The 26,802-nt window shown below is 37.2% G+C and overlaps 1 protein-coding gene and 2 long non-coding RNA genes across 35 annotated transcripts; 2 read left to right on the top strand and 1 right to left on the bottom strand.

Moving 5' to 3' along the window:
- The first annotated feature begins 275 nt into the window (after positions 1-275).
- On the top strand, positions 276-12,861 carry LOC125471861 (rust resistance kinase Lr10-like). The gene is made up of 6 exons (XM_048572740.1): positions 276-1,114; positions 10,611-10,640; positions 10,764-10,784; positions 10,894-10,938; positions 11,466-11,495; positions 11,643-12,861. The coding sequence occupies exons 1-6, from the start codon at positions 346-348 to the stop codon at positions 12,773-12,775; spliced, it is 2,028 nt and encodes a 675-aa protein (XP_048428697.1). The 5' UTR covers positions 276-345; the 3' UTR covers positions 12,776-12,861.
- Positions 1,944-7,979, bottom strand: LOC125471868. 10 transcript variants are annotated; one of them, XR_007253967.1, is made up of 8 exons: positions 5,059-7,979; positions 4,873-4,973; positions 4,202-4,268; positions 3,495-3,651; positions 3,091-3,172; positions 2,814-2,919; positions 2,417-2,605; positions 1,944-2,303 (listed from the first exon to the last, which is right to left on the bottom strand). It is a non-coding gene; the product is annotated as an uncharacterized LOC125471868 (long non-coding RNA). The 10 variants fall into 10 exon arrangements; XR_007253965.1 differs by having other exon boundaries at positions 5,082-7,977; XR_007253971.1 differs by lacking the exon at positions 4,873-4,973 and having other exon boundaries at positions 2,417-2,570; positions 5,082-7,971.
- Positions 12,862-13,453: 592 nt separating the features above from the next.
- LOC103928630 lies at positions 13,454-25,673 on the top strand. Of its 24 annotated transcripts, none has more exons than XR_007253958.1 (15): positions 13,454-13,905; positions 13,992-14,060; positions 15,269-15,355; positions 16,129-16,208; positions 17,122-17,217; positions 17,344-17,400; positions 18,072-18,099; positions 18,600-18,667; positions 18,935-19,090; positions 20,488-20,545; positions 20,719-20,842; positions 21,148-22,096; positions 22,407-22,536; positions 22,967-23,053; positions 23,199-25,673. It is a non-coding gene; the product is annotated as an uncharacterized LOC103928630 (long non-coding RNA). The 24 variants fall into 24 exon arrangements; XR_007253947.1 differs by having other exon boundaries at positions 18,072-18,176; XR_007253952.1 differs by having other exon boundaries at positions 18,019-18,099.
- The last annotated feature ends 1,129 nt before the right edge of the window (positions 25,674-26,802 follow it).

Genomic DNA, 26,802 nt, shown 5'->3' with positions numbered 1-26,802 from the left:
GATTAATATTAGGTGCTTTTCTTTATAAAATAAGAATTTCAAGGAAACACTTATTTTTTATTTTTTCCAATTAAAGTGTCTCCATTATTGAATGAGACATACGAGAGAGAGAGAGCATTATTATTACACAAGTCTGTCTTTGCCGTTGACTGACTGTGTCAAACACCATGCCCGACTTTTCTCTAGGACACCATAGACCGACTTTTCCCTAGGATATTTGACGGGCTTACTGCAACTTTACGCAAGGTGCTTTAACCCCTCCTATATTATATAACTACTTGGTGTTTAAGCTATAGTACCCTCTCTCTCCCCATCTCTCTCTCTCTCTCTCTCTCTCTCTCTGCAATGGAAATTAGTGGAACCAGGTCCTTCACCTTAAGTTTAGCCTTTCTTCTTCTTTGCTTTTGCAGTGAAACTTGTAACGCTAAGGACAACACTAGTGCCAAGTCCTGCACTTCATCCTGCGGCCATATCCACAACATAAGCCATCCTTTTCGACTGACCGATGATCCGAAGCACTGCGGCAACGTATCGTATACTCTGTACTGTGATAGCAACATTACAGTACTAGACCTACCTACCGGAAAATACCATGTCCAGGCAATCAACTACAATAACAAAACAATTCGACTCCTAGATTTTGGCCTTCAGAGCAACAACTGCTCTTCCATGTCTCAAAATATTCCGGTCACCTATGACACCATTTCTCTATATTGGCTAGCCCCAAAGCGTTCAGCTTATATATATTACTATTACTTGAAGTGTTTGAATCCATCGAAGTCTTCTCTATACGTGGACACTGCTCCATGCTTGAATAATACAAGTTCTTCTTCTTCGAGTCAACCAAAAACGTACAGCTATGTCACCTGGGGCAAATTCAATTACTTCTACGCATGGGATTTGGATGAGGGTTGCAGTGTAGAGTGGACCAGCACTGTAGAAATGAGTTGGGCTGCCGGCTACGTTGAGGACTACAGCAACTTGTCTTATAAAGACATACACAATGCCCTCATGTATGGCTTTGAGCTTTATTTCGAGCGGCCTTATACAGAAAGCAGATGCCCAGGATGGACTGCGAAAGATGTGTCTACATGTTTTCCTCACACCATTTCAGGTGCGTCAATTCTCGACTAAATTAATAACTTTTGTAGTCGGAAATATAATTGCCTTGTCAAACTATGAACATATAACAAACATTCAAGCAAGAATAAAGCCCTGCTTAATTGTTCTGGTTCAATCACTAACTAAATTAGTTTAGGTATATCCTAATTCTGCAATCCATTATATGGAAAATGAGATTTAATGGTATCAACATGCCACTTGTGGTATTCCACTAAACTAGTAGGTAGGTGGTCTCATGTTTGACTCACATAAATGAAGAGTTTGTGATTATTGATGACTCAATATGATTTAACTTAAATTAGAAAAGGTACCCGCACTTCGTTGCAGGAGGTGAATGTATCATTCACAAGAAGCATGAATAATTTCCATAGAAAGTGGGCAAAATGGTGGTAGGAACATAATCACATTCTCAAATGTAGCGATTCATATAACATATATTTGAGCTGAGTGAATCCAACAAAATCACCAATCAACATACGCATCTTCAAATAATTTAAATAAGCAAGAGATAAGTGATATGGGCTGGTAAGATCAACAGCTTGGTTTTCATTTAGATTCAATTCAGCCGACATCAAGAGCCATATACAATTTAACAGGATGAAGACATACAGTTGCCTTCCTAGTAGAGGTATATATAATAGGGAATTGTTATTGGCACTCCAAAAATCTCATTTTGCATTCCAAATTTTTTATAATTAGAAAGAAAAATACACTTATCGCGAGTGTAGAATGAGATTTTTAGAGTGCGAACAGCAATTCCCTATATAATATCTTATTAATAAATGATTCACAAATGATACTATAGCTGTTAAAAAAACCCATTACTCAAAAACTCCAAGTCCCTCAGAACCCATTACTGAAAGCACCAATTCCATCAAAACCGAGATGGTAAAAGTACAAACTGGTTACAAAAATATGTTGTCTCATCCAATTGACGATAAACAAAACAGATTACGAAAAGCAAAGTAATCAAACAGGCAAAAAATAAGAATAAAATCCTAAAACATTCTCATATTTGATAAAGTCAGCATCCACCTCATGTTCAGCTAGCCCGTTAAGAAAAACAATAAAGAAGGCCATTCGGAATGAAAGTTCATTTCATTTATAATTGATCAGACCTTATAAATCTGATTTGGCAAACGGCTCCTCAGCTCTTCATGGTTGTAAATCTCTCCATTCACCTAATGATTTTCAAAACAAACATCGTATCAGTAATTGTAAATTAAAAATTTTATCTCTTTTTCAAATATTCAATCAATTAAACCACACAAAATTAAAAAATATATGACGCGACCTTGTAAGCAACAGAAGAGATGAAGCGGTGAGTGAGAGAAAAGTGGTAAGCGAGAGAAGCGATGAGAGTGCATCCAGTAAGAGAGGAAACAGCAGGCAAAAAATGACGGCAACACTGAATTCTTCTTGACTACCTAATTAGTGAGTTCCTGGACCTATTTAGAGAGTTACTGGAAGGAAATGAAGCCAACTTTGCAACAAAGAAACAAACAAAAAAGTCAAAATCCAGAAATCCAAGTTTAACTCAATCAAATATAATAACCAATGAAAGTTGCAAACTGCAAATTCTCGCAATGTAGACAAAGAAACTTGTTTCTCAAAGACATAATTGGTCTCTCTCTATGAATACAACATTTGAAAAACCAAACAATAATTAATAAAATAGAAAATTGAAGTACCTAGCAAGTTTTTCTTTTTATACAAACCATCATCTCCACTTGCTCTAAGGAAGGAGGAAGTGTGTCAACCACCTTTCATCACCCTTCATTCAAAACATCACAACACCTGCACTTATATAAAGGAAAAAAAGAAATGAATCAAAATAAAATTATACTATAATCCAATTTTATGAAGGCCAAACTCTTGAGTTGGGGCTGGTGGCCGTCGACCACATCATCGCCTCCATTTGAGAGAAAAGGGTTTGTTTGGCTCTTTTGTCCAATTATTTATACTAACCATATCTAAGTGTGATCCAAATTTGAAGACGGCGGATGGGGAGGGGCAGTTATAAGTGTCATCCTCTTTGTTTCTCATATCCCTGCATTGTCAACCAAAACAACATCAAACCAAGTGCAATACAATCCAATGTAATGCTCACAAAATTTGAGCTCCAAACAAAGTCATAGGTCAGCAATCACCTAATCAATCATAACACCATTCGCAAATATGAAAAACATAAACAACTAAGTCAGCAACATAATATGCCATCCCTTTCATACAAACACAGATTGCAATTCATATATGCCACATTATTTACAAACAATTACAAATCAAGAAACAATTAAATCATCATCATGAATTACAGAGTAATATCAACACCATTAATTAGAAAAGACAGAGCTACATGGGAATAAACATACACAGAGTAAACATACAGAGAGGAACTGCTTCAGATCATTCCCAAAAGCAATCTTCCTCAGGATAACAAAAGAGCGGTTGATCTCTGATCTAATTGCAGACGCAATCTGCAGAACCGACTTCTCTGGAATTTGAACTTGTGAAATGTGGGGTGGAAACCTGAATGTAACAAATTGGTTTGAAGTGAATAATTCCAAACATATGAAATTTAGATCATCGCACCCGAATGCAAACAGAACAATTAAATAAAGAATCGAAGGCATACGCAATCTAATCAGACAAATAAGTGAACTATCCCATGCCGAAATCCGAAAGGCCAACAGAAATCTCTCATTACAGCACAGAAGACAAAACTTAAAGACAAAACTTAAAGGACAAAACTTAAAAGACAAAACTTATAGGACAAAACTTAAAACTAATCAAAATTAGGTGAACCAATTGAAGAGAGCATAACCCTTGTAACCAATCCGGAAGAGATGCTTTTAAATCCCAGAACAAAAAATTATGATGAGTTTTTAAAAAACCATCATTTCAATTATTTTCCAGTCTTACATTTGGGATTAAACAGAAAATAAAACTAAAAATGCCAACTTTCTCAAAAACTAGAGCTACTTTAACAAATTTCCATCACCCAACACTGAAAAATGAGAATCACGAAGCAACGAAGAACGGAACACGCTAGAACTGAAATGTTAAAAACAACACATACCCACTTCAAAGACCAAAAATCCTGCAAGGACAAAAAAAATCCCAGAAAATCAGTACATCAGTACTCCCTGCAAAACCCCAAAATCAGAAAATTAGAAAAGAACCCAAATCAGTGGCATGGTCCTCGTTTCTCCATTAATCAGTAGCTAATGACCTAATGAAAAAGAACCCAAAACAGACTGTTTAAATTATGGAAAGTGCTTATAAAGCTCATGAATAACTTTCAGAGCCTGCATAGAAATGGCATAGTGATAGCGCAGATAATAACAGACAATAAAAATATGCACAGTATAACCAAAATCTGATATGTTGCGTTCCACACACACACATAGATATGTCTACATATACATAGATGGCCCACAGACATTAACACCATGCGGAGGTGTGCACGCGCACAAACATAAGTTGCAATTTGGGACTATTTGGTTGATTCAAAAGAAATTGATGGGTTAGAAAAAGCACAAAAACATACAAAGACAGATGTTTTTATGTCGTTCATCTCTTACGTCGACAAAACACACACACACCTATGTTTTAATGCTCCTCCAATACTCAATGAGAAGGCACCAGGCAAGAAGAAGGTGAAGGCTGGAAAGAAGCTTCCAAAGAGAACAATATATAAAGCAGACCACAAAAATTAGACAAAATTCAAAAACTAAACAGTAGAAAAACCTCTAAAATGAGGGCCGCCGCGGGGGGGACCTAAACTGCAGACACTCTAGCTTTGCGTTCATATGTGCTTCCTCAATTCTAGTGTAAACCCCCAAAATAAACTGCAAATACTCTAGAAATCGTAAAATGAACTGCAAACCCATCAATCATTTCCCAAAATAAACTGCAAATCACAAAATTACCTACCCCAAATCGACCGGAGAACTCACCAGGAAACCAAGGCTTTTCTGGGCTTAAAATTTCCTTTGAATTGGGACCAAATTCACGGTTTTTCAGCAAGAGGTCGTTGTGCTTCGTAGTTTCTGGGAGAGAATCGAAGAGATTTCTAACGGCTTGGTGGTTTTTGAGCAACACAGTGCTGTGGTTGGTGATTTCTGAGAGTGAAGGCGAGGAGAGAAAATGGAGATGGAAGCAGAGTCGATGCTATGTCGTAGAAGAAGAATCGATGGCTTCCACGATCATCAGCATGACCGCACCACGCACAACCCCTACCTATCTAAACACCATTTCAGAAATGTCGATCCTCTTCGAATAGATCGATCGATTCCATAGACAGAGAAAGGAGGAGTAAGACGACGGAGGCGAGAGAAGGGAGACGGCGGCGAGAGGAGGGATAGGACGGAGGCGACGGTGAGAAAGGAGGAGTAAGACGACGGAGGCGAGAGAAGGGAGACGGCGGCGAGAGGAGGGATAGGACGGAGGCGAGACCGTCTGCGTCGTTCTCGCGGGGTCTGCGAAATGGAGGAGGCAAAAGAGGGTTTGAGAAGGATATGGAAAAGGCCGGCTTACCATCCTTCTTTCCTTCCCACAATTATCAACACGTGTGCATCAAGATTAGCGCCTGTGGCAGATTTGTAAATAAGTTGAAATCCACCCAAAAACACTGTTCATTTAAACCGTGCAATTGAAATCCTTGGTAATATGAGGAGTAGCCCAACTCATTATAAGCACATGCAAGTTCCGTCATCTTATCAATTTGGGATTCATTTTCAACACGCCCCTTATTTGTGACAAATTTTCAAGCCTAACACGTGTACAACACAACTTGGGTGACGTGGAACAAGTGAGATTATTGGGTTTCACACATAGGACAACTTGCTTTAATAGCATGAAGAAGTTGAGGTTTCACCATATATAAAACTAATTGGCAATATGGGGAGTAGCCCAACTACTTAAAAAGCATATGCAAGGTCATCCTTTCATCAATGTAATATTCATTCTCAACAATAGTAATGAGGTGTGTTGGAACCAAATCTGCACACCTCCGTGAGTGCTGGTTGAGCACAAATCCGAGTAACCTTAGAAACTTGCAAAACAGTAAAACAACCGTAATCAAACCTTAGACCGGGGGTGAGGCCTTCGACGGTTAAGTTAGTGAATGATTTAGACTCAAGCAGTGGGTAGAAGAGTTTAAGTGTATAGATTGCGTTATCATAAATGAAACTTTAGAGGGTGTATTTATACCATGGGGAGAGAGACATTTTCAGGATAGAATCTTTGTTCTAAACCGGGAGAATCCTAGAGGATATCTAGTAAGTAGATATTGCGTCCTCTTAGGAGTGTAATTATTTGTGACGCACGCCAATCCTTAGATTGTAGAGACTCCAAGACTTATAGGACCTGATTGTGTCCATATCCAGATCAATTCGCATGTCTTATGAAATAAGCACGGCCATCCAGCTAGGTCACTAAGATTGGGCTTATTACCCCGGAGTAGAGTAATGGTGGCACCATGCTCCATCTGATAAAGTCCATGACCGGACTTCAGAGGTGACAGTATTCAGATTAGCCTTACTCCAGCCCTGAAAAATCATGGTCCCACAATTGCCCCTAACTATCTGTATGAGAGGCAAAGTCAACTCTCGGTCAACAGTAGGGTCCACAACCTTATGTAATGTGATCTGGAAGATCTAAACATCGAATTTCAAATCCGTAACTTCCTAAGGTCTTCATATGCTCATAGAACGACATACTAAATTCTCATCATGATTCGACGGTCGGATATCCGCCAATTGCAAGAATTAGGTAGCGGTTAACAATTTTTTTTAACTAACTTAGAAATCCAATTTGGGAAGATCTGTCATTTCCTAACATCCTCAAATATTACGTATTATAACGTATTAAAGTTTGGTGACGATCCAATGGTCGGATCGTTGATTCATGTTTTGAGCAAGTAATGCATCATAGTAAAATTAGGTTCAAACGATCAAACCACGTCATACGAATATCAAATACAAAATCAGGACATCTATTTGAACTTAGAAAGTCATCGTCGGCTCACTAGCCACGCACCACCATAAGTGGCGGTTTCTGGCAAACGGAAACCCAATTTTCAGACTAACTCCAAAAATTACCAAATTTAACAGAAATGTAGATCTCAATGAGTGGAGCAAGTTTCATACCTGTGACCAAGGCCAATTTGGCAGGGAAAGGCCCCAATTTCACTCAATCCCGTTGGAAACCCTAGATAGTTCCTCAGTGTTCCGATGTCCCTACAACTGGTTAGGTCTTGTTCCTGGGTCTAAGGGGAGTTGATTAAGGGTGGTGGTGGGTGGTGCAACTCGCCGGAACGGCAAGATCGCCGTCGAGCCTTCCCGCGAACCTAGCGTCTTCCGTCACGAATTTTGGACCTCAAAGCCCTCGAATTTGGGTGATGGAAAATGAGGGGTCATGGAGTAGGTTACAGGTGGTGGATGGGTGAATTCTGATTGAAAAATGGTGGAAATTGGTCAGAATCAAACCGGGTCACCGCCGGTTTATCGGGTCACAAGGAAGGGGGGTCATGTTGGGTGCTTCTCCCCCCTCTCATTTCTCAGCTTACTCTTTCTTCTCATTGATCCCTTTCCTTTCTCCCTTCCTCTCATTCGCTGAGCCCTCTCCCCTTTCCTTATTTTCTTTTCTTTTCCTCCGTTCATCTCTCTCCTTACCCTTCTCCTTACCCTTCTAAATGAGAACCAAATTACAAGCATGTCCCTAAATTTAAACGTTAATAACTCTTTCATTATAACTCTATTTCACGAACGATTTGCACTTACACGTTCGTGTGATCGAGCTCTATTCAAAAATATAAATTGTGACCTCGAAAGGTCTACGGATTTTAGAAAATTAATTTCCAAACTTCAAACTTCGTAACTAGTTTAATTAAAATCTAAATTCAAATAAATTAATATAAATTCTCAAAAAATAATATAAAATCTTAATAATGCAGATACATAGACTATAACAGTGAAATCCAAGACACGGGATTTCACAGGCAATTTGTTCCTCTTGAGGATGGATTGTTACCAAAGATCATGCCTTTTAGAGTAAGCTGAAATATGTACCGTTTAGTCTTCAAATTCTTTGTAAATGATATAACCTTTACATCTAAAACAGCGGCGTCTGTAATCCTAAATAAGTCGCCTTGAACTCCATGCTTCTGGCCTAGTTTTGATGATGTGTCGCATCTATCGTGTGCATACGAAAAACTTGAAATCTTTTTTGGTAACAATCGGGTCGGTTGATCTCGAGGTGAACCAATCCGTATTCAATGGTAGGACGATTCAAAATCCCATATTTTAAATATCTTCCGCATCACCATTTTCGCTTTTCTTCAAATTTCCAAATCTTATTTAGAAAGTGCTCCAACTCTCCATCTGTCATTGTTAACCTTCCCATACTCGATCAAATTTAATGGCCACCAGCCCTTCTAACCCCAACTATCCAATCTGTCGTTCTCGATATGCCTGAACCTTCTGTGGTGATGGTTTGTAACAAAAGTGAGGAAGAAGCTTTTCTCATAGGTTATAGTCATCTTCTTAATGGATGTCGGTTTGGTGGGACAATAATGACAATGTGGCCTAGACCTTTCTAATTCTAAGTACCCTGATTGTCCCGCACCAGATCCATCCTTGTGATCTTGATTCAAACTCGTAGCTGCTTATATGAGAGAACTGGGCAGTAAGATCAATGCTTGACAGGATTTGTAGGAAATAAATGTTAGGCTTGAAGTGTGCTGGACGCAAAGCGGATTTGGAATACCGAGAGAGAGACCTTGAAGATGTGTTTGGAGAAGGCAGACAAGGCATTGGCATCAGAGGGGAGTTCGTGGGATGCAGACATGTCTATTCTCCAACAAACTTGGACGCAGCTCGGGAAGAAGTATGCCTTATAGTATAAATCCAAGCAGAGTTTTCTCTGCAAAACGAATAGGAAGTTGCAGCGCTTCGGCAACAATACCAGGAATACATCGTTCTTAAATATAATCAGGGTTACTTTGATGGTTATACTGGTCAGGATCACCGTGATCGGTGGGATACCGTTAGTCTGCCGAAAGAGATACGAGATGATAATTTGTCGGTGCCTTTTTCACTTGCAGTCAATGCTCGCTTTATTGGAGCATAGTGAGTTTTCCTCATAATCTAATGGGTATACGAAGAAAAAGAGGGATCCTGCCACTGACATTCCTCACATTGATTCTTCTCTAGTTGATCCTATGGGCGTAATAGATTCTGGTGCCTTGGAGTAACTACCTTTCCCGTGTTTTGTCGGGCTAGAATGGGGGCATGTCCCATTCATTGAACATTTTGCCTTATCTGAGCCTCAAATGTCTATATCTTTATCTGAAGGTGAGAGTTCTTCCAAAGTACTCATTCATCGATTCTCCAACCTTCATGTGAAGCATCTCAAACTCTTTGCGAAGAACTGCAACTGTGCACGTTTGACTTGTGCTGTGCCTTGATACTTTTGCTTCAAAGAATCCCAAATATCATTTGCAGTATCCTTCTTCAAGATTGTCTCCAAAATTGATTGATCAATGGCTTGGAACAGATAGTTCTTCACCTTCAAATCCTTCAGTTTTTTATCGTCAATTGTTTTCTTATGTTCACCTCAAGAATCCCAATTTTCACCAAGCTCCAATGCTCCTTAGACCGCAGGAAGTTCTCCATAAGAATGCTCCAGTGATCGTAGTGCTCATCAAACCTTAGAATAGTAGGCTGCACAAAACTGTTCTCAGTTGCCATGTCGAAGCTTACTCACACTCATGTTTTAGACTTTTGGTCAGGCCCATTAATGAGGCTCTGACAAAGAACTTACAAAACAAAAGCTTGATAACACAAATGCTGGAAGAACTTTCTTATTGAATTCAAAACGTTGTAGCAGTTATATAATAGCTTTGCAAACAAACTGAAAGGGAAAAAACAACCCACGACTTACAACCCTAAGATTGTGGTATATGACTAAGTTTTAAACATATGGTGCAACAAACTTGTCCCTCAAGAATAGGGATTATTTACCATTACTTAAAACAAATCCTAAAAACTAGGAGGCCTAACCCTAACAGCTAGGAAACCTTAACAACTTTAGCAATTCTCTCTTCGGGTCATGCTTTGCTCTGTTAAATTTCTTCTTCTGCAGTTAATCATATAAAAATGACATATTAGACATAATCATGCATATACCGGTGTGGTGTGAATCAAGGGATCTCCAATGCATAAGTTAGACTTGGTAGCTGAATAAGAATTCAAGAACTTAACTTAAGAGTTTCTTGATCAAAAAACAATTACCCGTATCCGTAGGAAACTTTTTCATCGTACCAAATCCCCCCTTCTCCCCTGTATAATATATATACACACATGTACATATTATCAATTTATTGACAGCACTTGAATTTAAATTTTTTTTTTTTTCTAACGATTTATACACCTCACACTTGTTATGGTAATGCATGTGATCTTGTTCTTTCTTTGTTCCTGTAGGTTTCTTTCGATATCTATGGCAACAAATCGGTAAGGGGTCCTCTTTTTGTTTTATTTACAAGTTTTCGATCGACAAACTTGATTTTTCAAATTCTGAAGACTAGGTGAGCTATTGCTAATGTCGTGTATTCTTCGTTCCATTTTTCACTGTAGGTCATGAAGATAGCCATTTGCGTAAGAATTTTCTCCCCAAAAGCTTCTTTTATTTTTGTGTGCTCTATCTGTACTTCTTAAACCTAGTGTTTGTCTTTGCTCACTTTTTCGTGGTATGTATCTATTACAGCTGGCAAGTTGCGTCCATTGTTACGCACCGAGAACAACGAAACCGGTAAGAGCTTCATTTAATTAGTCCAAACGCACAAGTCTTTTGATTTTGGGTATCTTTATCGGCACCCAAATTTTAGTTAAGTTCACCTAATTAAAACATTTGGTCAAACTTCATAGTTTCCCCTCATTTTTAAGTTTGCCCAAATCTACACCAGCCTCCACCAACCAAAGGAAAGAGAAAAAGAACAGACAACTGCCGCGCGCCCGACAAAACTACACCATCCTCCGGTCCCTCCCTCATCGACAGCGTCGATGCCGGCTCCGTGTGGGTTTGTGTGTTCGTTCTCTTTCTATTGGTGAATGGTGGGTGTGTGTTGTTCCTTTTTTTGGTGGGTGCTGCTTGCTGCTTGGTGGGTTGGGTGAACTTAATTTCGACGGCAAATTAAAAAGTTTGATGACAAAATTTTTTAGTTAAGTGAAACTAACTAAAATTTGGGTGTCAATAAAGGCATCCTTAGATTTAATTTTTTTATTTATTTTTTCACTTTATGCACTTTTCAAACTCATAGTCGATTAATTTTTTTGCAGTGCGTGGATTGTTTATACTCATATGCATCGGTAAGGACTAAGACAAGATTGTATTATCGTCATAAGTAGATTTCCCATTCTCTCTCTTTAATCACATCAAAGACAAAGTAATTTGGATAAAAAGGGAAGAAAAAGTAGTACGCAATGGATCTAACATATTAATGTCAATGCATGCAGGGTTATTTTTCCTAGCCAGATTTGTTTTTGGAGGTCTAGTTGTGACTGCATTTTTAATCTACACATGGCGCAGAAGACATTTATCAATGTATAGCACAATAGAAGATTTTCTGCAATGCAATAACAACTTCATGCCTATAAGGTACTCTTACTCGGACATCAAGAAAATGACTCGCAGGTTCAAGGACAAGTTGGGCGAAGGTGGCTTTGGCTCTGTATTTAAAGGAAAGCTACGCAGTGGCCGTTTTGTAGCAGTTAAAGTCTTGGGCAAGCCCAAAGCTAATGGCCAAGATTTTATTAGCGAAATAGCTACGATCGGAAGGATTCACCATGCTAATGTGGTGCGACTTGTTGGATACTGTGTCGAGGGATCAAAGCGCGCTCTAGTATATGACTTCATGCCTAATGGCTCCCTTGATAAATACATTTATTCCAAAGAAGGAAGTCTTCCCTTAACTATCAAGACTATGTATGAGATTTCTCTTGGAGTGGCGCAAGGGATTGAATATCTACATCAAGGTTGCGAAATGCAAATTCTACATTTCGACATCAAGCCTCATAACATCCTTCTTGATGAGAACTTTATAGCAAAGGTTTCTGACTTTGGGCTTGCAAAATTGTATCCGGTAGATACTAGCATTGTCTCTTTGACGGCAGCACGGGGTATAATGGGCTATATTGCTCCTGAGTTGTTCTACAAAAATATTGGAGGTGTCTCGTACAAGGCCGATGTCTATAGTTTTGGAATGTTGTTGATGGAAATGGCAAGCAGAAGGAAGAATTTGAATGCAACGGTAGAGCATTCAAGCCAAATCTACTTCCCAATGTGGGTATACGATCAGTACATTGTGGGAAATGACTTGGAAATGGACAATGTTACAGAGGAGGAAAAGAAAGTAATAAGAAAGATGGTTATAACCGCCTTGTGGTGTATTCAAATGAAGCCAAGTGATCGCCCTTCGATGTCCAAAGTTGTCGAAATGCTTGGAGGAGATGTTGAATGTCTGCAAATGCCTCTCAGGCCTTCTTTATGCCCACAAGAGACGCCTGTGACTGTGGGTGATATTCAAGACAATGAATTGAACCCAATATGTTCTAACGTGGAGCTAACATGTTCATTGTCAGCTAGGTGATAATCAAATGGTTAAGGAAGTGCAGTAATGTATTATTAATTAAATTCTTGCTTTAAAGTGATTTGGTGAATAATTGTCGTCTGTAATTGTTTGGCTTGGATTCATCTAAGAATGACTTGTGTTGGTGCGTATACATATACATTCTTACTTTAGTCTCAAGAAAGGTATGGAATTGGCACTGTGGAAATGGATGGTGTTTCAATCCGAATTTCAGATTAATTACAACCATGCCATTGATTTTTCTGTTGGTTTTGGGTCAGCAGCCCGGCACTCAGCGAGGCCCAAATGTGTTGGTTATGGCTGGGAAGCCCGGCACTCAGCGAGGCCCAAATGTGTTGGTTATGGCTGGGAAGCCCGGCACTCAGCGAGGCTCAAATGTGTTGGTTATGGCTGGGAAGCCCGGCCCTCAGTGAGGCCCAAAATATTTAACTACATTTTTGCCCATCTAAGATTACAATCCAATGGTGGGGATGGTCTATTACGAAGGGTAATTTTGTCCTCTCGATTTTGGGCAAGATAGGGGGTCACCGGGTAGGTATCATTTGCTGTCGTTCAATTAGGGTTTCGGGGAGGGTCTGCGAGAGAGAGAGAGAGAGAGAGAGAGAGAGAGAGAGAGATGGCGATGGAAGGAGAGCGAGGGGGAGGGGTAGGGGGTCTCGGCACTGTTGCTGCAGATGGGAGGGTCGGTATGGTCAGAGAAGACCGTATTGGTCGTCGGGATTTCAGGGAGAAGGGGTAGGGGTCATCAACAAACCCTACTGAGGTTGGGGTGTGCCGGATCTTGCGCTGCATGCCTCAAATCCAAAGACAAGTTCCTTTTTTAAATTGTTTTCTTTAATGGTGGCTTAGATTTTCTAATTGTTTAGTATGTTAGGCCCGGTTTTGGGGGATTTGTGATTTTATAGAGAGAGATGGATAGGGAGATAAAGATTGACAGAGGGAGGAGAAAGCATGGCTGTGTGCATTTTTTTGGGGTTAATTAATGGGTTAGTGCGCAGGGTCAGTGAGGAGAGTGACAGAGGGGTGCATTTTTAAATTGTTAAAACCATATTTCGAATTTTTTGGTTTCACTGTGCTCATTTTTGTGCTTCTTGATAATTTCCTGGTGTTTGCTTCTCATCGCTCTGTTGGTAGATTTTTTTCCCCATTTCTTGGTTCCTTATGTATTCCTTGGTACAAATCTGTCTAATTTTTGGCTGTGTGATGATCCTTGCAGGTGAGCTATATGAACGTTGTTTTGAAACACAGAGCTTGATCCCCTCGAATCTGCAATTCATAGCAGCAGGTTCATCCTCATCCTTTCACTATTATCTGCTTAAAGCGAAACATTTTTATTATGGCCTTGGTTGCTTGACATTTTTAGGCATATAATTTGCTATACTTTTGTTTTGGTTTCTTCAGTTAGATGTAATGTCACCCAACATAGTATAATAGACGGAATCACCATCTCTGTTCTCTTCAAGATAATTTTATTTCGTAACCCAACTTGGCAAATGATATAGTTTGTTGAAGAGAGAAAGCAAGCTCTGTTTGCAGTAGTATTAATAAGTCAGATCTCCTATTTTCCTGCAAATGAATAGACTTAATGCAATCCTCGGTCAAATCATTTATCACATTCAGACAAGTTCCCAATTATTTTTGCATATGAAGAAGACCATCTTCACTTACACCGGATTTATCTGCAAACTGAATTTTGATTACCCCGAACTTATTAATAAAGAAGCCACTGTTTTAATCAAATTTGGCATAATCTTTAACATGAATATAGAAGGAAAGAAGCAAAATAGGCCTCGAATGGATGTATATGTGTAGAAATTATGTTGGAAGGTTAGTTAAACTTAGGCTTATTCTCAAGTGTAGTATAAATCCTTGGGTTATTTGGATTTCAGTGTTTATCAAACTTTGCCTTGCTTATGTATTGATCTCATAACTGTCGCTTTTGTACAACAACCCAAATATGGAATCTGCCATCTGGATTCTATATGGAAGTTGTGAAGCTTTTTTCCCCCAAAATTTTGGTCTTTGTGTTTGTATGTTGGTTTAAAACAAATAAGAAGTTTTCATATTGGTATTTTGCTTTTGTTCCTAAACAATGACAATTTTTTACTTCTGAAATGGGTTATCACCTTATCATGTGCCAGTGCCCTGTTATGATGGTGCTCATTGCTCTAGGAAAATTGGGAGGGGAAATTTTCATATGCTTTGTGGAATCTTTGATGCAATTAGCATTTTAAATTTGACTCCTCCCATTAGTTTTTTTCTTTCTGACAAATTCTGTTGTGATCTATGTGTGTTGCTGATGAAAGAAGATAAAGGTTTAGCCATGTTCCTTAATGGTCCCTGAAACTCATGGGTACTTTCACTTGCTATGCATACGGTGATAATTGTGGCTGATGCTGTTATGATTCATAACTAGGCAATTTCCACTCATATTTCCTTTGGTTGTGTCATGATTTTCTTTTGTCCTAACTTCACTTGCCATCATATGTTCAGGCTTGGGTGACCCTTGGTAGAGCACAGTTAAACTTTGGGGAGGCTGATAGTGCCATTCAAAGCTTCGACAGAGCATTAGCCATCAAGGTATTGTTTCACCTTTCAAGAAATTATAATCTGTACTTCTCAAAGCTTCTTACGCTGTTTTCTGATGCGTCTTTGAGCCACTGACCTTAGGTGGAGTCTGATACTGCAATATTATTTGCTAATCTAATAAACCCTGCAGCTTATTCGTCTTCGTCGTGAGTAAAATAACATGACAGAAAGGAGCAGTAACCGGCTCGCCCATTCCCTTGATGATCGTTATAATCTTCGTTTTCTTAGTCTCCTCTATGCCCTCATCGAGACAGTTCTCAAACCTGTTCCCATATGTGTATTGTTAAGTTGCTAATTTATAGATTAACCTGCTGTCATTCTGTGCTTGAAGTCAGGCATATGTTTAGACTTCCAAATTTGATGCCTTAGTAGCTTCAGTGCTTGCCTTAAAATTACTATAGGCATAACTGTTACAGTTCAAATGTATGAAGGTTTTTTCCAAGGCATTTGTGATAGACTGCTGTACTTTAATCTTCTCCTAGGTCCCCAATTACAACAAAAATCAAAATTGCATAAATATTAAGAACACAATGAAACTGAGAAAATTATATGGTTCTAAAGTGATATAAACTGTAAATGGAGAAAATACAGATGCATGTATTGGTGCATCAGATGTACAGATTAGGACCGATTCTCTGTGATTAAAGTCTGGAAAAATACAGTGAAAAAGATGCAACTTTTTTATGGGATTGACTATTTTCGGCTTAGTTTTGGCTAAGAAATAATTAGAGTGTACTTATTAAATTGAGTTAACAAATTTGCAGGATGCAACAGAACACATGGGAGAAGTTTTGAAACGAGTTAAGAAGATCCAGCTGAAAAGAGCATACAAGATAGGGAATTGGTATGCTGCTTTGTCTCTGTGTTGGATTTTTATGTTTATGTTCTGCTGCTAAGTAGAGTTTATAGTGTTCTAAATCTGTTTTGAAAATGTGCTTAAAGATTGGACATGTTATTGTATATTAGCCATGTAGTTTATAATTATCTGTGGACTTGAATAGTATTATCTAAAGCTCTCTCACTACTCAGTTGTATCTATATAGTAAGAAATTGTTGTGTAGGTGAACTACAAACCTCAAATTCCCTCCGTCTGTATATTTGCAGTTGCTTTTCCGTATAAATATTCTCTTGCAAAGAAATTCAAAGGCCTCTAATTGTATTCATGGACTATAACTGTAATTATACAATGTACATTATTATTTAAATATAAAAAGGTATAATTTATATATAAAGTCAATTTAAACTCTTTTTGCTTTGAGAAAGGGAACTGGTAAGGGAGGTATGGGTATGGGTTTTTAGGGCTGGTTTCTAGGGAGGTGGTCTGGTATCAGTGCCTTCACATGGTGGGGGGGTGTGATATGGGGGAGAGAGGAGAGGGGGTTGGTTGCAGAGAATGGGGGTGTGATTTGGGGGAGATAGGAGAGGGGGTTGGTTGCAGAGAGAAGGTGACGGCGGGTGCACGATTAGGGGGACAGAAAGAGAGTTGATTGGGTACAAGATTTGAGGGTAGGGTTGAGGGAATGAGTGTGTTGGCTGCAGAGAGATGGTGGGGTTGAGTTAGTATTTCTCCCTTTCTGTTGCTTCTCTCTTCCTCCATCTATGACAACTTTGTTTTGGGGTCAAAATATGTTCGCTTTTACATAGAAATTTGAGTGTTTTATTTATTTATTTGGGTTTTTATAGCTGATGCATATTATGTTTTGTGTTTCTGGGTTTTATCACTAATTGTCAATTGGATTTTCTGGTTTCAAAAATAGGTGGAGGCTTCGACTAATCAGCTGGCTGATCAGCAGATGCCAGTGTATAATCTTGCATCGAAGATTCTTTGTCGGGTTATCAATGTATCATTGAAGGTAGTGTGGTGGCTGCTCTTATAAAGAATTCTAAGAATTCTGGATTTAATTGTTTAGCTGCTTCTTTTGTACTCAAGTTATTGGGCTTTGCGAGGGAATAATATGTTTCTTTCTGCTGAATTATAGGCTGAACCAGACACTGATGAAGTATTTGCACAAGTAACTTTACTTCCCGAATCAAATGTAAGTTGTTGGCTTGAGGATTCTGATTTATTGTGGGCGGGTAAAACTGATTATGGGTTGAGATTCGGATGGTTTGATGTTATAAATTTTAGCAAGATGACAATGCAGAGGAGAAGGAAAAAACATAGGGCACGCGTCCTTAAATGGGAAAACACTTTGGTTAGGCAAAGCCAAATTAAGGAAGAGAATAGGTAGAGGCTAAAACATAATCAAGTGGAAATTTTAGGTACAAAATGTGGAGTGAGTCAAGAAATTATACAATGGTGTCCAACTGCTTTCCACCACGGCCACTTTAAAAGGCTTAGTTCTTTTTCCAAGTGAAGAAATAAAATGGCACTTGAATCATAGAAATATTAACATCTATACTCAATTTAAAAAAACTTCATATTTGAAAGTTAAAAAAACACATCAGCACACACTTGGAAATAGTTGGAAATATTGGCAAACCTCACAATATATATGCACGCTTTAGCGATATTTATAATGAGGATATTTATATAAGCAAACCTCACTTATGCCCTGTACACATTCTACTGTTTAAGTAATGAAGAAAACTATTCTCAATGTCTCTAGCTATTCATTTATTATCTTCAATGATTTGGAAACCTGCTACTATAGTTTTCAGAGTGGTTATGTCACACTCTGCTATTCTTCCTGTAAAAATGGGGAAGGTTTGCATGGCTGTCACTCTTCCAACAGGTCAGTGGGTCTCTGGTTAGAACTTCAGTCTACAAGGTTTGTGGCTGATCAGAAGCTGCCTTATTTGGATTTTGCTGGTAAGCATGAAATTATATATATATATATATATGTATGTATGTATGTATTTATATTCATTAAGTTTATATAATTACATGGGTGTTCTTTGAGTGCTATGTACATATATTTCCTAAAAGAAACTGAATTCTCACACTATTTTCTTATTCTGCACCTTTGTTGAATTTTTGTCCCTTGATTTCTATTTTTTTTTTATTCAATTCAAATGACCAAAATAAACACGAGTGTATATGGAGAATAATGAGTATGCGGAAATCAGTATAATTTGCTAAAATGTTTATCTTTATAGCTCATGGTATATATGAGTTTTGTTGTTGTTGCTTTCTTGCCTTTGCACATTCTGCTCTGAAATTTATAAATACATAGAATATTGTAATTGAAAGAAAAATAACTTTGGACCGAATTCTACATGCTCAATTTGACAGGAAGAAGGTTTCGAATCGGATGATTGGAAGACAAAAAGGTTATAATTGTTATGACTGGATTGAGCATGGTATGTTTAATTATGCAGATGACCATCTGTTTTACTTTGATTAATTTCTTTGGTCAGTGCATATCATAGATAATGTATTAATAAATGATGTAGAAACAGTGTCCAGCTTCAATACTACAAGTGTATTATCCGTTAGATTCGACTTTCAAATTATTAAATTTTTTAGTGTAAATCTGAACGGTTTATTTCCCGTATCATTCAATATTATGGAAGTATTTTCTGTAGAAACCTGCTGGAAAAAAAATTGATGTAGAAACCTGTGAAAAGCTCAATGCAGGCATCCCAAATCAATTACTACAAACCCTATTCAAGGTGAAGGGTGTTGTACACTATGGAATTGCAGGAAATGCAGATCCCCAACTCGAAATTGGAGATGTCACCATCCCTCAATTTTGGGCTCATACAGGCCTTTGGAATTGGCAGGTATAAAACACTAATTTTCTTTAGAAAATTGGCTTTTGTTTGGTAATCTTTTTTTTAATCCCAATTAATTGAATATCCAATTATGGAAAAATGTATTCGTACCAAACCCCATTCCAATTGAGCGGTTGGTGTATTTGTTCCATACAACATTTGAATTGGATGATTGGTTTATTTGTTCCAAACCCCAATATAATAGTATTTGTATTTCTGCCCATTTATGGATGATTGGTGTAGCTGCTATGATTGTCAGATTGTGTATGTTGGTTATTTCTTAACTGAGCAAATAAAGTCAGCAAAAAAGTAGATGCTATGTCAGTGTATGTCAATGGGGAAGTGTAGCTATGAAATATATGATTACATTGATCATGGATGATGCATATAACAGAGTCCTAACTGAGCAATTTATGTTGGTGACTCAGTGTAGATGCTAAATACTAATGGGTGAATAATGAATGTTTCGCTGAGTAGCATGTTATTACCAATCTTGGTAGATTTACAAAGCATATGAGAGAATTCGTATGAATTTTGCACTGGTGGCTGAAGAAAAATCAACAAGCTAGCTTACTCATTTAACCATTTACATGCATTTGATCACAGATATTGAGAAACCTTAGAGTTAATTATCTGTAACAATAAATGTTAATTATTCAAGCTTGATTTCTTGGCAATGGCTTCCTTCGTTAACCTCTACAACTACGTCTCTCTTCACTTTCCCACTTCCTCCGGTCTCTCTTTCTCTTTCTAATCTCTACTGAGTTTCTTTCAATCTGTCAATTTATATAGTTTATACTTTGATGTGATATTTGGTGCATTTGATTTGGTTTTGTGAATGTCTTCCTGACTTTTCCGCTTTGGATTAAAATAATAAGTTCAATGGTTGTATATATAACAGAATACTGATTTGCGAACAAGGCAATTCAAAGCTTGAAAATTTGTATATTATGCTAAGCTGACTACCTTTTTTCCCCGCTTTTTCGACTTTGAGCAATTGCAGTATTTTAGCCCAACTTGCTAAAATTTTTGTTTATTTTTAAACGAATTCTATATTAATTTACTTGGAAATGTTATATGAATTTGGTATAAACTTGAATAGAACTTATATCTGCAGGTTGAATGTGTCCTTTGCCAACTATTTTTTGGTATAAGAAAAAGATTACATTATATGCACACGATATTGTTTCAATATTCTACTTTTGCCTGCAATTTTGTTCTCTCTAGGACATTAAAGAGCAGTTTTGGTTTTTAAGTTTCACCACCAAATACCAACTGTTTGATTGTGATCTCTCTGTGAGATTGGATATATGATTTAAAAATTCTGTTAATAAATGTTAATTGTGATTCAAAAAATAGACTACGCGTCACCTGATCAAAAAACAGAAACTGCATGTGTATGATAGGAAGTGGAGAGCAATCTGTCTCAGTTTTGGATACTGGAATCAAAGAAGCTAACTCAAGGTGCTAACTTTGAATTTTCCTGAAATATCTCCTCTTTTTTTTGGATTAATTATTTTAGACGTAGGAAATCTCTATGTTTTATCTGGTAGTTGAAAATATAAATTTGGGACTTGTGCCATTTAGTTATTTGGGAGTTTGAATTTATAAATGTAGATTTGTGTTTGTTTGCCCAGCTGTTGTTTCAAAGCTGGAGGAGGCATTGTGGATTAATAATAGGAAATATGATGCTTTGTGGTGCTGGGAATGAGGCAAAGGTTCCAAAAGGTGTTGCAGTGCTTCCTAAAGGCTTTCAATGAGGTACTTCCACTTACAAATCTCAAAGACGCTACATTTTTTTTTACCTTTCGATGTGTAATAAGGAGGGTTGTGAGATTGACTGCATAATTTGTAATTTGGGTTTAGTGACTTATAAAATTGCAATTTCAAAGATCTTAAATTACAGTTTAGTTATCCATTTTTGAAATTCCTGTGCATAGTAATTGATAAATGTAATGCTATTAGAAAATTGTTATTACTGTAATGGTGCAGTGCATACTATGTATTTGCTTAGCTTAATTATTTTAAATTAGGGGTGGTTGAAAGTTGGAATTTTATTCATGCAGTTTGTGCAGAGAAGAGTATCTCATTACCAGGAACTCAATCCAACAGAAAATTTACTACTCTTAAAAGCATTTTGTGAACTCCAAGCTCAAGTCAATCCTTAATTTTCATCTACTTTTTATTTCTCTATGTCTAGGTGATTTACATGGTTTGTAACCATTAAATCACCCAACTTTATATTTACAATTGTGTTTCTGATTGTTGATGTCAATTAAAATACTATTATTCAGGTTATTAGATTTTATGCTATATGTTAACATATTCATTTTAATAATTACCACTTGCTTTGATGCATAGAAAATGCTAATTCTATGGCAAGAAAATAGTCTTATTTCCTGTTTAATAAAACTCATAATTAGAGAAACTGTTTGAAGAGAATGATACATAATTATTCATGCAATTTGTAATCCCGCAGCAACGTGCGGGCATTACTAGCTAGTTATATATACTAGAACTCAGTTGAGTTTTAGCACTGTTCAGCAATAGTAAAAGGGTGGAAATGCCCTTGATTTGTTTGGGGTTTAGGTGCTGCTGAATTGCTTTGTATAGCTAAATGTCATTTTTGCCCAACTAGGTGGGCTGTCTTCAGCTGCCCGAAAAGTCCTTCGCCTTTTTTTATCTCGCCTGTTGCAGGGATAAGGTGAGAATTGACCGTGCCACGTGTTGGTGATCGTGTTGGGTACTTTTTGGGGTTTATTTTACTTCCTTTTCCTTTTGGTTTGTTTCTCTCGCCGTTCTCATCAATTTTCTACCTATCTCAAACTGCTCTCTCATCTTTTCATCTCTCTCCCAAATTATCTGTGTGAAATCAGTGAGCCTGTTTTTGGTTGCTGGAAAAAAGTTTGGTTGTTACAAATTTCTTGCGTTCAAAATCCCTCAATCGCTACGAATTTTGTTCCTCTTTTTGGATTTCAGAATCAATGTTTTGGGTCAGAGGTCTACAGTTACTGGGTGAGTTTACTTTTTGGGTATCGTTGTTTTAAATTTTTCTTGGTGGTTTTCGATGCTCAGATGTTTTTGCATATGAATTTTGGATGGTTTTTGTATATGAATTTTGTTTTTATAATATTAGGTATTTTGTTTCTATGCTTAGATTTTAATCTTTTTCGAGGTCAAATATTTAATTACATCATGTCATGGGTTTTGTATGGGTTCAATTGGCAGTTTTGATTTTCTTTCTATTTTTTTTCCATTCCACTGCTGTCTCTCAATTTGTGTTGCCTCTCTGATTCTGGCTTTGTCCGCGTGTGTCAAAGGATAGAAACCGGCTGAAGTTAAATTTCTGCGGCTTGGTTCTGCTCCTTGGGTCGCTGCCCTGGAGATTAAATTATCAAAATTTGGTGTTTCCACGTTGCCGATTCCAAGTGGTTGTTGCTGAGAGGATCAAATTGGTGAGTTTCGAAATAAAAACCTTTTTTCCTAATTGATTTCCTTGCTTTTGCCGATTATTGTTGGCTTTAATGCATGTTGATTTTTTATTTTCAATAATTTTGCTTATGTGGTTTGCGATTTTTGTTCTTCATTTTGTTCAGATTTTGAGGTTTTGATTTTGTTGTTTTTAGGTTTTTTTGCTTTCGTATTTTTGAGTGAGTTATTTGTGATCATTTTGCATTTATCAAAATTCAACTAGGGGAAATTGGTCTCTGTGTTGTGCCAAATCTTTACAGATTACATTTGGCTTAGTTTTGTGGATTTTATTTGGTCTGTGTAGCTATTTTTTGCCTGATTTTTCTTAATCTTATATGCTTGGGTTATAAATTGTGGCTTTCCAGTATTTTGATTTTGTGGTCTTTAACTAATACACAATTTGCTCTGAGGTAGAAGGAAAAGAAAATCAAGTATACGAATGAGTTAGAAAGTAAGGTGTGACTATTTCGAAGCACCTGTGATGCTGCTGTTATATTTTGGGTACGTTTTCTGTCCTTCTGCTTTTTTCCAGTTTGGAGATGCACTGATAATTGTTGGATTAATATGGATTTGTATTTTTTGGGAAGAAATGAGAGGAGTCGTTGGAATTTTAGAAAGCTTTGTGTTTCTGCCTTTTATGTGACAGAGGGAATACGGACAGGGAGTGGAAGACAGAAAACATTAGTTTAGATTGCAATTTTAAAAGTTTTTATGTTGTTAATGCTGGAACCTATGTAAAGTTATTAGGATTTTGGAAAGCTTTGTCTTTCTCAGTTTTATCTGCCGGAGGGAACACAACTCTTACATATATGATTTCAAGTTGTCCCCCTAGAAATTCAAGCTCTGTTGAATACATGAGGTGTAAGAAACTGTTTGGGATATTTTCAAGTTTTTCTGATTCCTGAAAAAAAAGCATGCTTAAGAGTAATTATATTTTAATTTTTATTGAATTCAGGTAACCATCTTTAGATTTTTTTGCTTTGATTTGAAGAATTCCTTACCCTGGAAAGCCAGGGCTTCCTGATGAGTTCTTTGGGTTCCATATCTGGCGTCTTTGTTTTGTTCAAATTTGGGGCGTTTGTGATTTGGGATTTATATACTGTCTTATCAACTCTTAATGTTGAATTAAGATTTGTGATTTGGGGCGTTTGTAGATGCGGGTGGTATAAATTTTTACTTAAAAAATTGAACTTGAAATGAAAACCCAGGTGAAAAAGCATGGAAACAACTCTTGCGTAGAAATGACTTTGGGAATGAATTTTCTTGACATTTGATCCCGGCTATTTGATAAGAGTCAGGTTTTATAACTCAAAAATTTTAGGAGGCATCGTCAAGTTTTCTCCTCCTCCGAACCACCGTTTTCATGGAAGGACGATCCATCGAGTGTCACTGGATGCATCCGAGCCCTAAAATTGCAAGTTGCTTTAGAATCTTACCATCCTCTTCTTCCTCAATATGGATTCGCTGGTCATCTCCTTCCTCTATCAGATTATAAATCCATTTTGGATGGTTGATTTCATATGTCGTGTCCTCTGTGGTTGAACCAATATTCTTCTTTCCTCCTATCATCTCAAGCAGCAGCATTCAAGACATCTGCCTTGTAAGACACATTTCGAAAATTCCAAGCTCTTCCCCGTCGCCCTTGGAATTCTTATTTACTTTCGTTTTATCAGCGATATAGGCATGATATGCCACAATGATCAGCAGTAACAGAACAAATGAACGCAGGGTTGCTCCTGCAAATGGATAGATACTATCCACCAGTAAACATTTATTCTCGAGTGTCCTTTGGACATGAAACAAAGCTAAACACCAGTCCTACACAACTCACCCTTGCAAACGTCTTTGTTTTGCCTGCAAAGGATTGTTGCGAAAATTACTGTCATTTCTCAAAACTAGTCAATATCGTTACCACAAATCTAAGCCGCTAATTACATGAAAGCAGAAAAATCAGAGCATGTAGCAGAGTTGCTGATCATCATCATTAAAAACATCATGAGCAGAATAGATGCGAAATAAGATTTAGACGCGTTATCCTTACTTGGTTTCCTCCCGTCAACAAATTCAATTTCGCTCTTGGTGCCATTGTTCTTCAATCTACACCTCTTGCCCTCTGCTTGATACAATTTGGTTTAGACCATTTGAAATGAAGAGTTTTAATTGCATTTATTTTTCCAGAGGCAATGAGCAATGGAATAAGGTAACGTTTTATTTACCAAAATGCCTCTTCTTTTTCCAATGATATTTTTGGGCCGGGGGTCTGGGTTAGGCCCTTTAGGCCGTGTATTTGTTTGGGTTGTGTACATTTGGGCTGTTAAATAGTGGGTTTTAGTCTGAAAAGGACTTTATTACCCATTTTAATTTGAGATCTAAAGGCAGAAAATAAAAGTTGGATGGGCATTATTGTCAGTTTACGTTTAGGAGGGGTGGGTGTGGCTATCGAAGGAAATTGGTTGGATTCGGTGAGGGAGGCTTATAGGGAGGATAAGTCCATGAAATCCATGGAATCGGTGACGGAGGCTTACTGAGAGTTGGTTGGATTGTGTGATGCGGTCAGGGGAAATTACAGAGAGGGAAATAGAAAGGGAGGAAGGGGTATGATGAGTAGATTTTATATTATATATTTATCTCTATTCTTAGTATATTTTTATTATTATTTTTGAAGAATTTTGATATTTTGAATTGTATTTTCAATATAGGATTTTCGATTTCCTTTGGAGCAAAACATGATCAAATGGATAAATTTTGGAGTAATTCCAGTTGGAGGACGTTCGTGAGTCACTTGGCTTGATTGTGTCAAAATTTGGAATTTTTCTACCAATTGGTGATTTTCTGGCGATAGAATAAAGGAGCAGTGCACTGGCAAAGTGACGTTTTGGGCTTGAATTGCGTTTTTGGAGCCCAAAATGACCTTTGATGGGTTCGTGGCCCTCTGGAGATGTGTTCAAAGCATCCCGATCTTTAAAACAAGCTATGATGGGCTGGATTTGGAGGATATTTGAGGGTAAAATGTGGTTGGACAGTTACTTGGTAGATTCTCCTAACTTAATTAGGACTTTATTTTTTAAGATATTTTATTATTATTTAGTTTCCTAGTGGGAATAAAAGATTTTGTTTTCTACGGATTGTGCGATGGTTTTTGGGGGATATTTAAGGTTTTCCGCCGGCCCTCGTCTATTTATCTTCTCTTTTATGCGACTTTAGAGACAGAGAGAAATTGGCTAGGGTTCTTAAAGATTTTCAGATTTTTATTTTAAAGTGTTTTCATTCTTTTTCTTCATAATAATAATATTTTCTATGATTTTAATTATGAATATGCGTAACTAATTTGTTTGCTAGGGCGAAGCCTTAAGCCTTAGCATAAATATGTAATTTTTATTTAATTGCTTATGATTGATTGCATGCACGCTTTGAATTATTGATCACCGTTTTAAATTGCCTAATTATCTTAATGCTTGATCACATTAGGATATTTAGAAAAGTAATTTGATGCAATTTTGGTCGGAAGGTTCCTTGAAATTGGCGTTGACTTCTTGTGGTTAATAATTGTAATTTCACTTAGAATGAACACCACATCTTAAGGGTTGCATGGTTTTTCAAAGGGTTTTCATAAAACATAATGAGTTTCTCATGTTCATATTTGATCCGAATGTCCAAACAGATTGCATGTTAGATATACGTTCTATGTTGGAGGTTCCAAGTAGAATCTCTACTAATTAATGAAACCTTCTTTGTCAACCAAAAGAGGGTGAAAAGACAACTTAGTTTTCTATCACACAAAAAAAATGATGGGCAATAATGTAATTTCACAGGTCCAAATTTTATTGTTTTTTATTGAAACCTCACCTATAGATGATGTTAAAATATCTTCAATATTATAAATTTAAAAAATAAAAAAATAAAAAACCTCCCACTCCCTCCCCCCACGTTCTCTCTCTCCCTCTCTCCTTCTCATTTTCTAAAAAAATGTGTTCATACACACAAAGTGTGTAGGCAAATGCTTGTATATATTAGGAAAACCTAACTTTCAAAGTGGCACGTGTAGATCATAAGTAATTGGTAAAAATACATAGAATTGTTAGATGATTGTGGAACCTTAGTGCTTTTATAAATTGGTATTTACAACTCTTTTCTTTTATCGCATTAGTTTTGGGGAATTTACTATAATTTTTAATTAAAATTCGTTTTTAATATTACCCAAATTCAAAATCTCCTTTCTCAATTTTTAATTTTAAGTAATTAAATATGAA

Source organism: the organism of the source record quoted next, unplaced genomic scaffold, assembly GCF_019419815.1.
Source record: "Pyrus x bretschneideri cultivar Hongxiangsu unplaced genomic scaffold, Pyrus_bretschneideri_v1 Contig62, whole genome shotgun sequence".
NCBI lineage: Eukaryota > Viridiplantae > Streptophyta > Magnoliopsida > Rosales > Rosaceae > Pyrus > Pyrus x bretschneideri.
This window is presented reverse-complemented; position numbering and strand designations above follow the sequence as displayed.

Excerpts from the sequence above, each read along its gene's own strand:
- LOC125471861 (XM_048572740.1), top strand. The coding sequence starts at position 346 with ATGGAAATTAGTGGAACCAGGTCCTTCACCTTAAGTTTAGCCTTTCTT. Across the intron at positions 1,115-10,610 it reads TTTTCCTCACACCATTTCAG|GTTTCTTTCGATATCTATGG; the intron begins GTGCGTCAATTC and ends TTGTTCCTGTAG. Across the intron at positions 10,939-11,465 it reads CACCGAGAACAACGAAACCG|TGCGTGGATTGTTTATACTC; the intron begins GTAAGAGCTTCA and ends ATTTTTTTGCAG.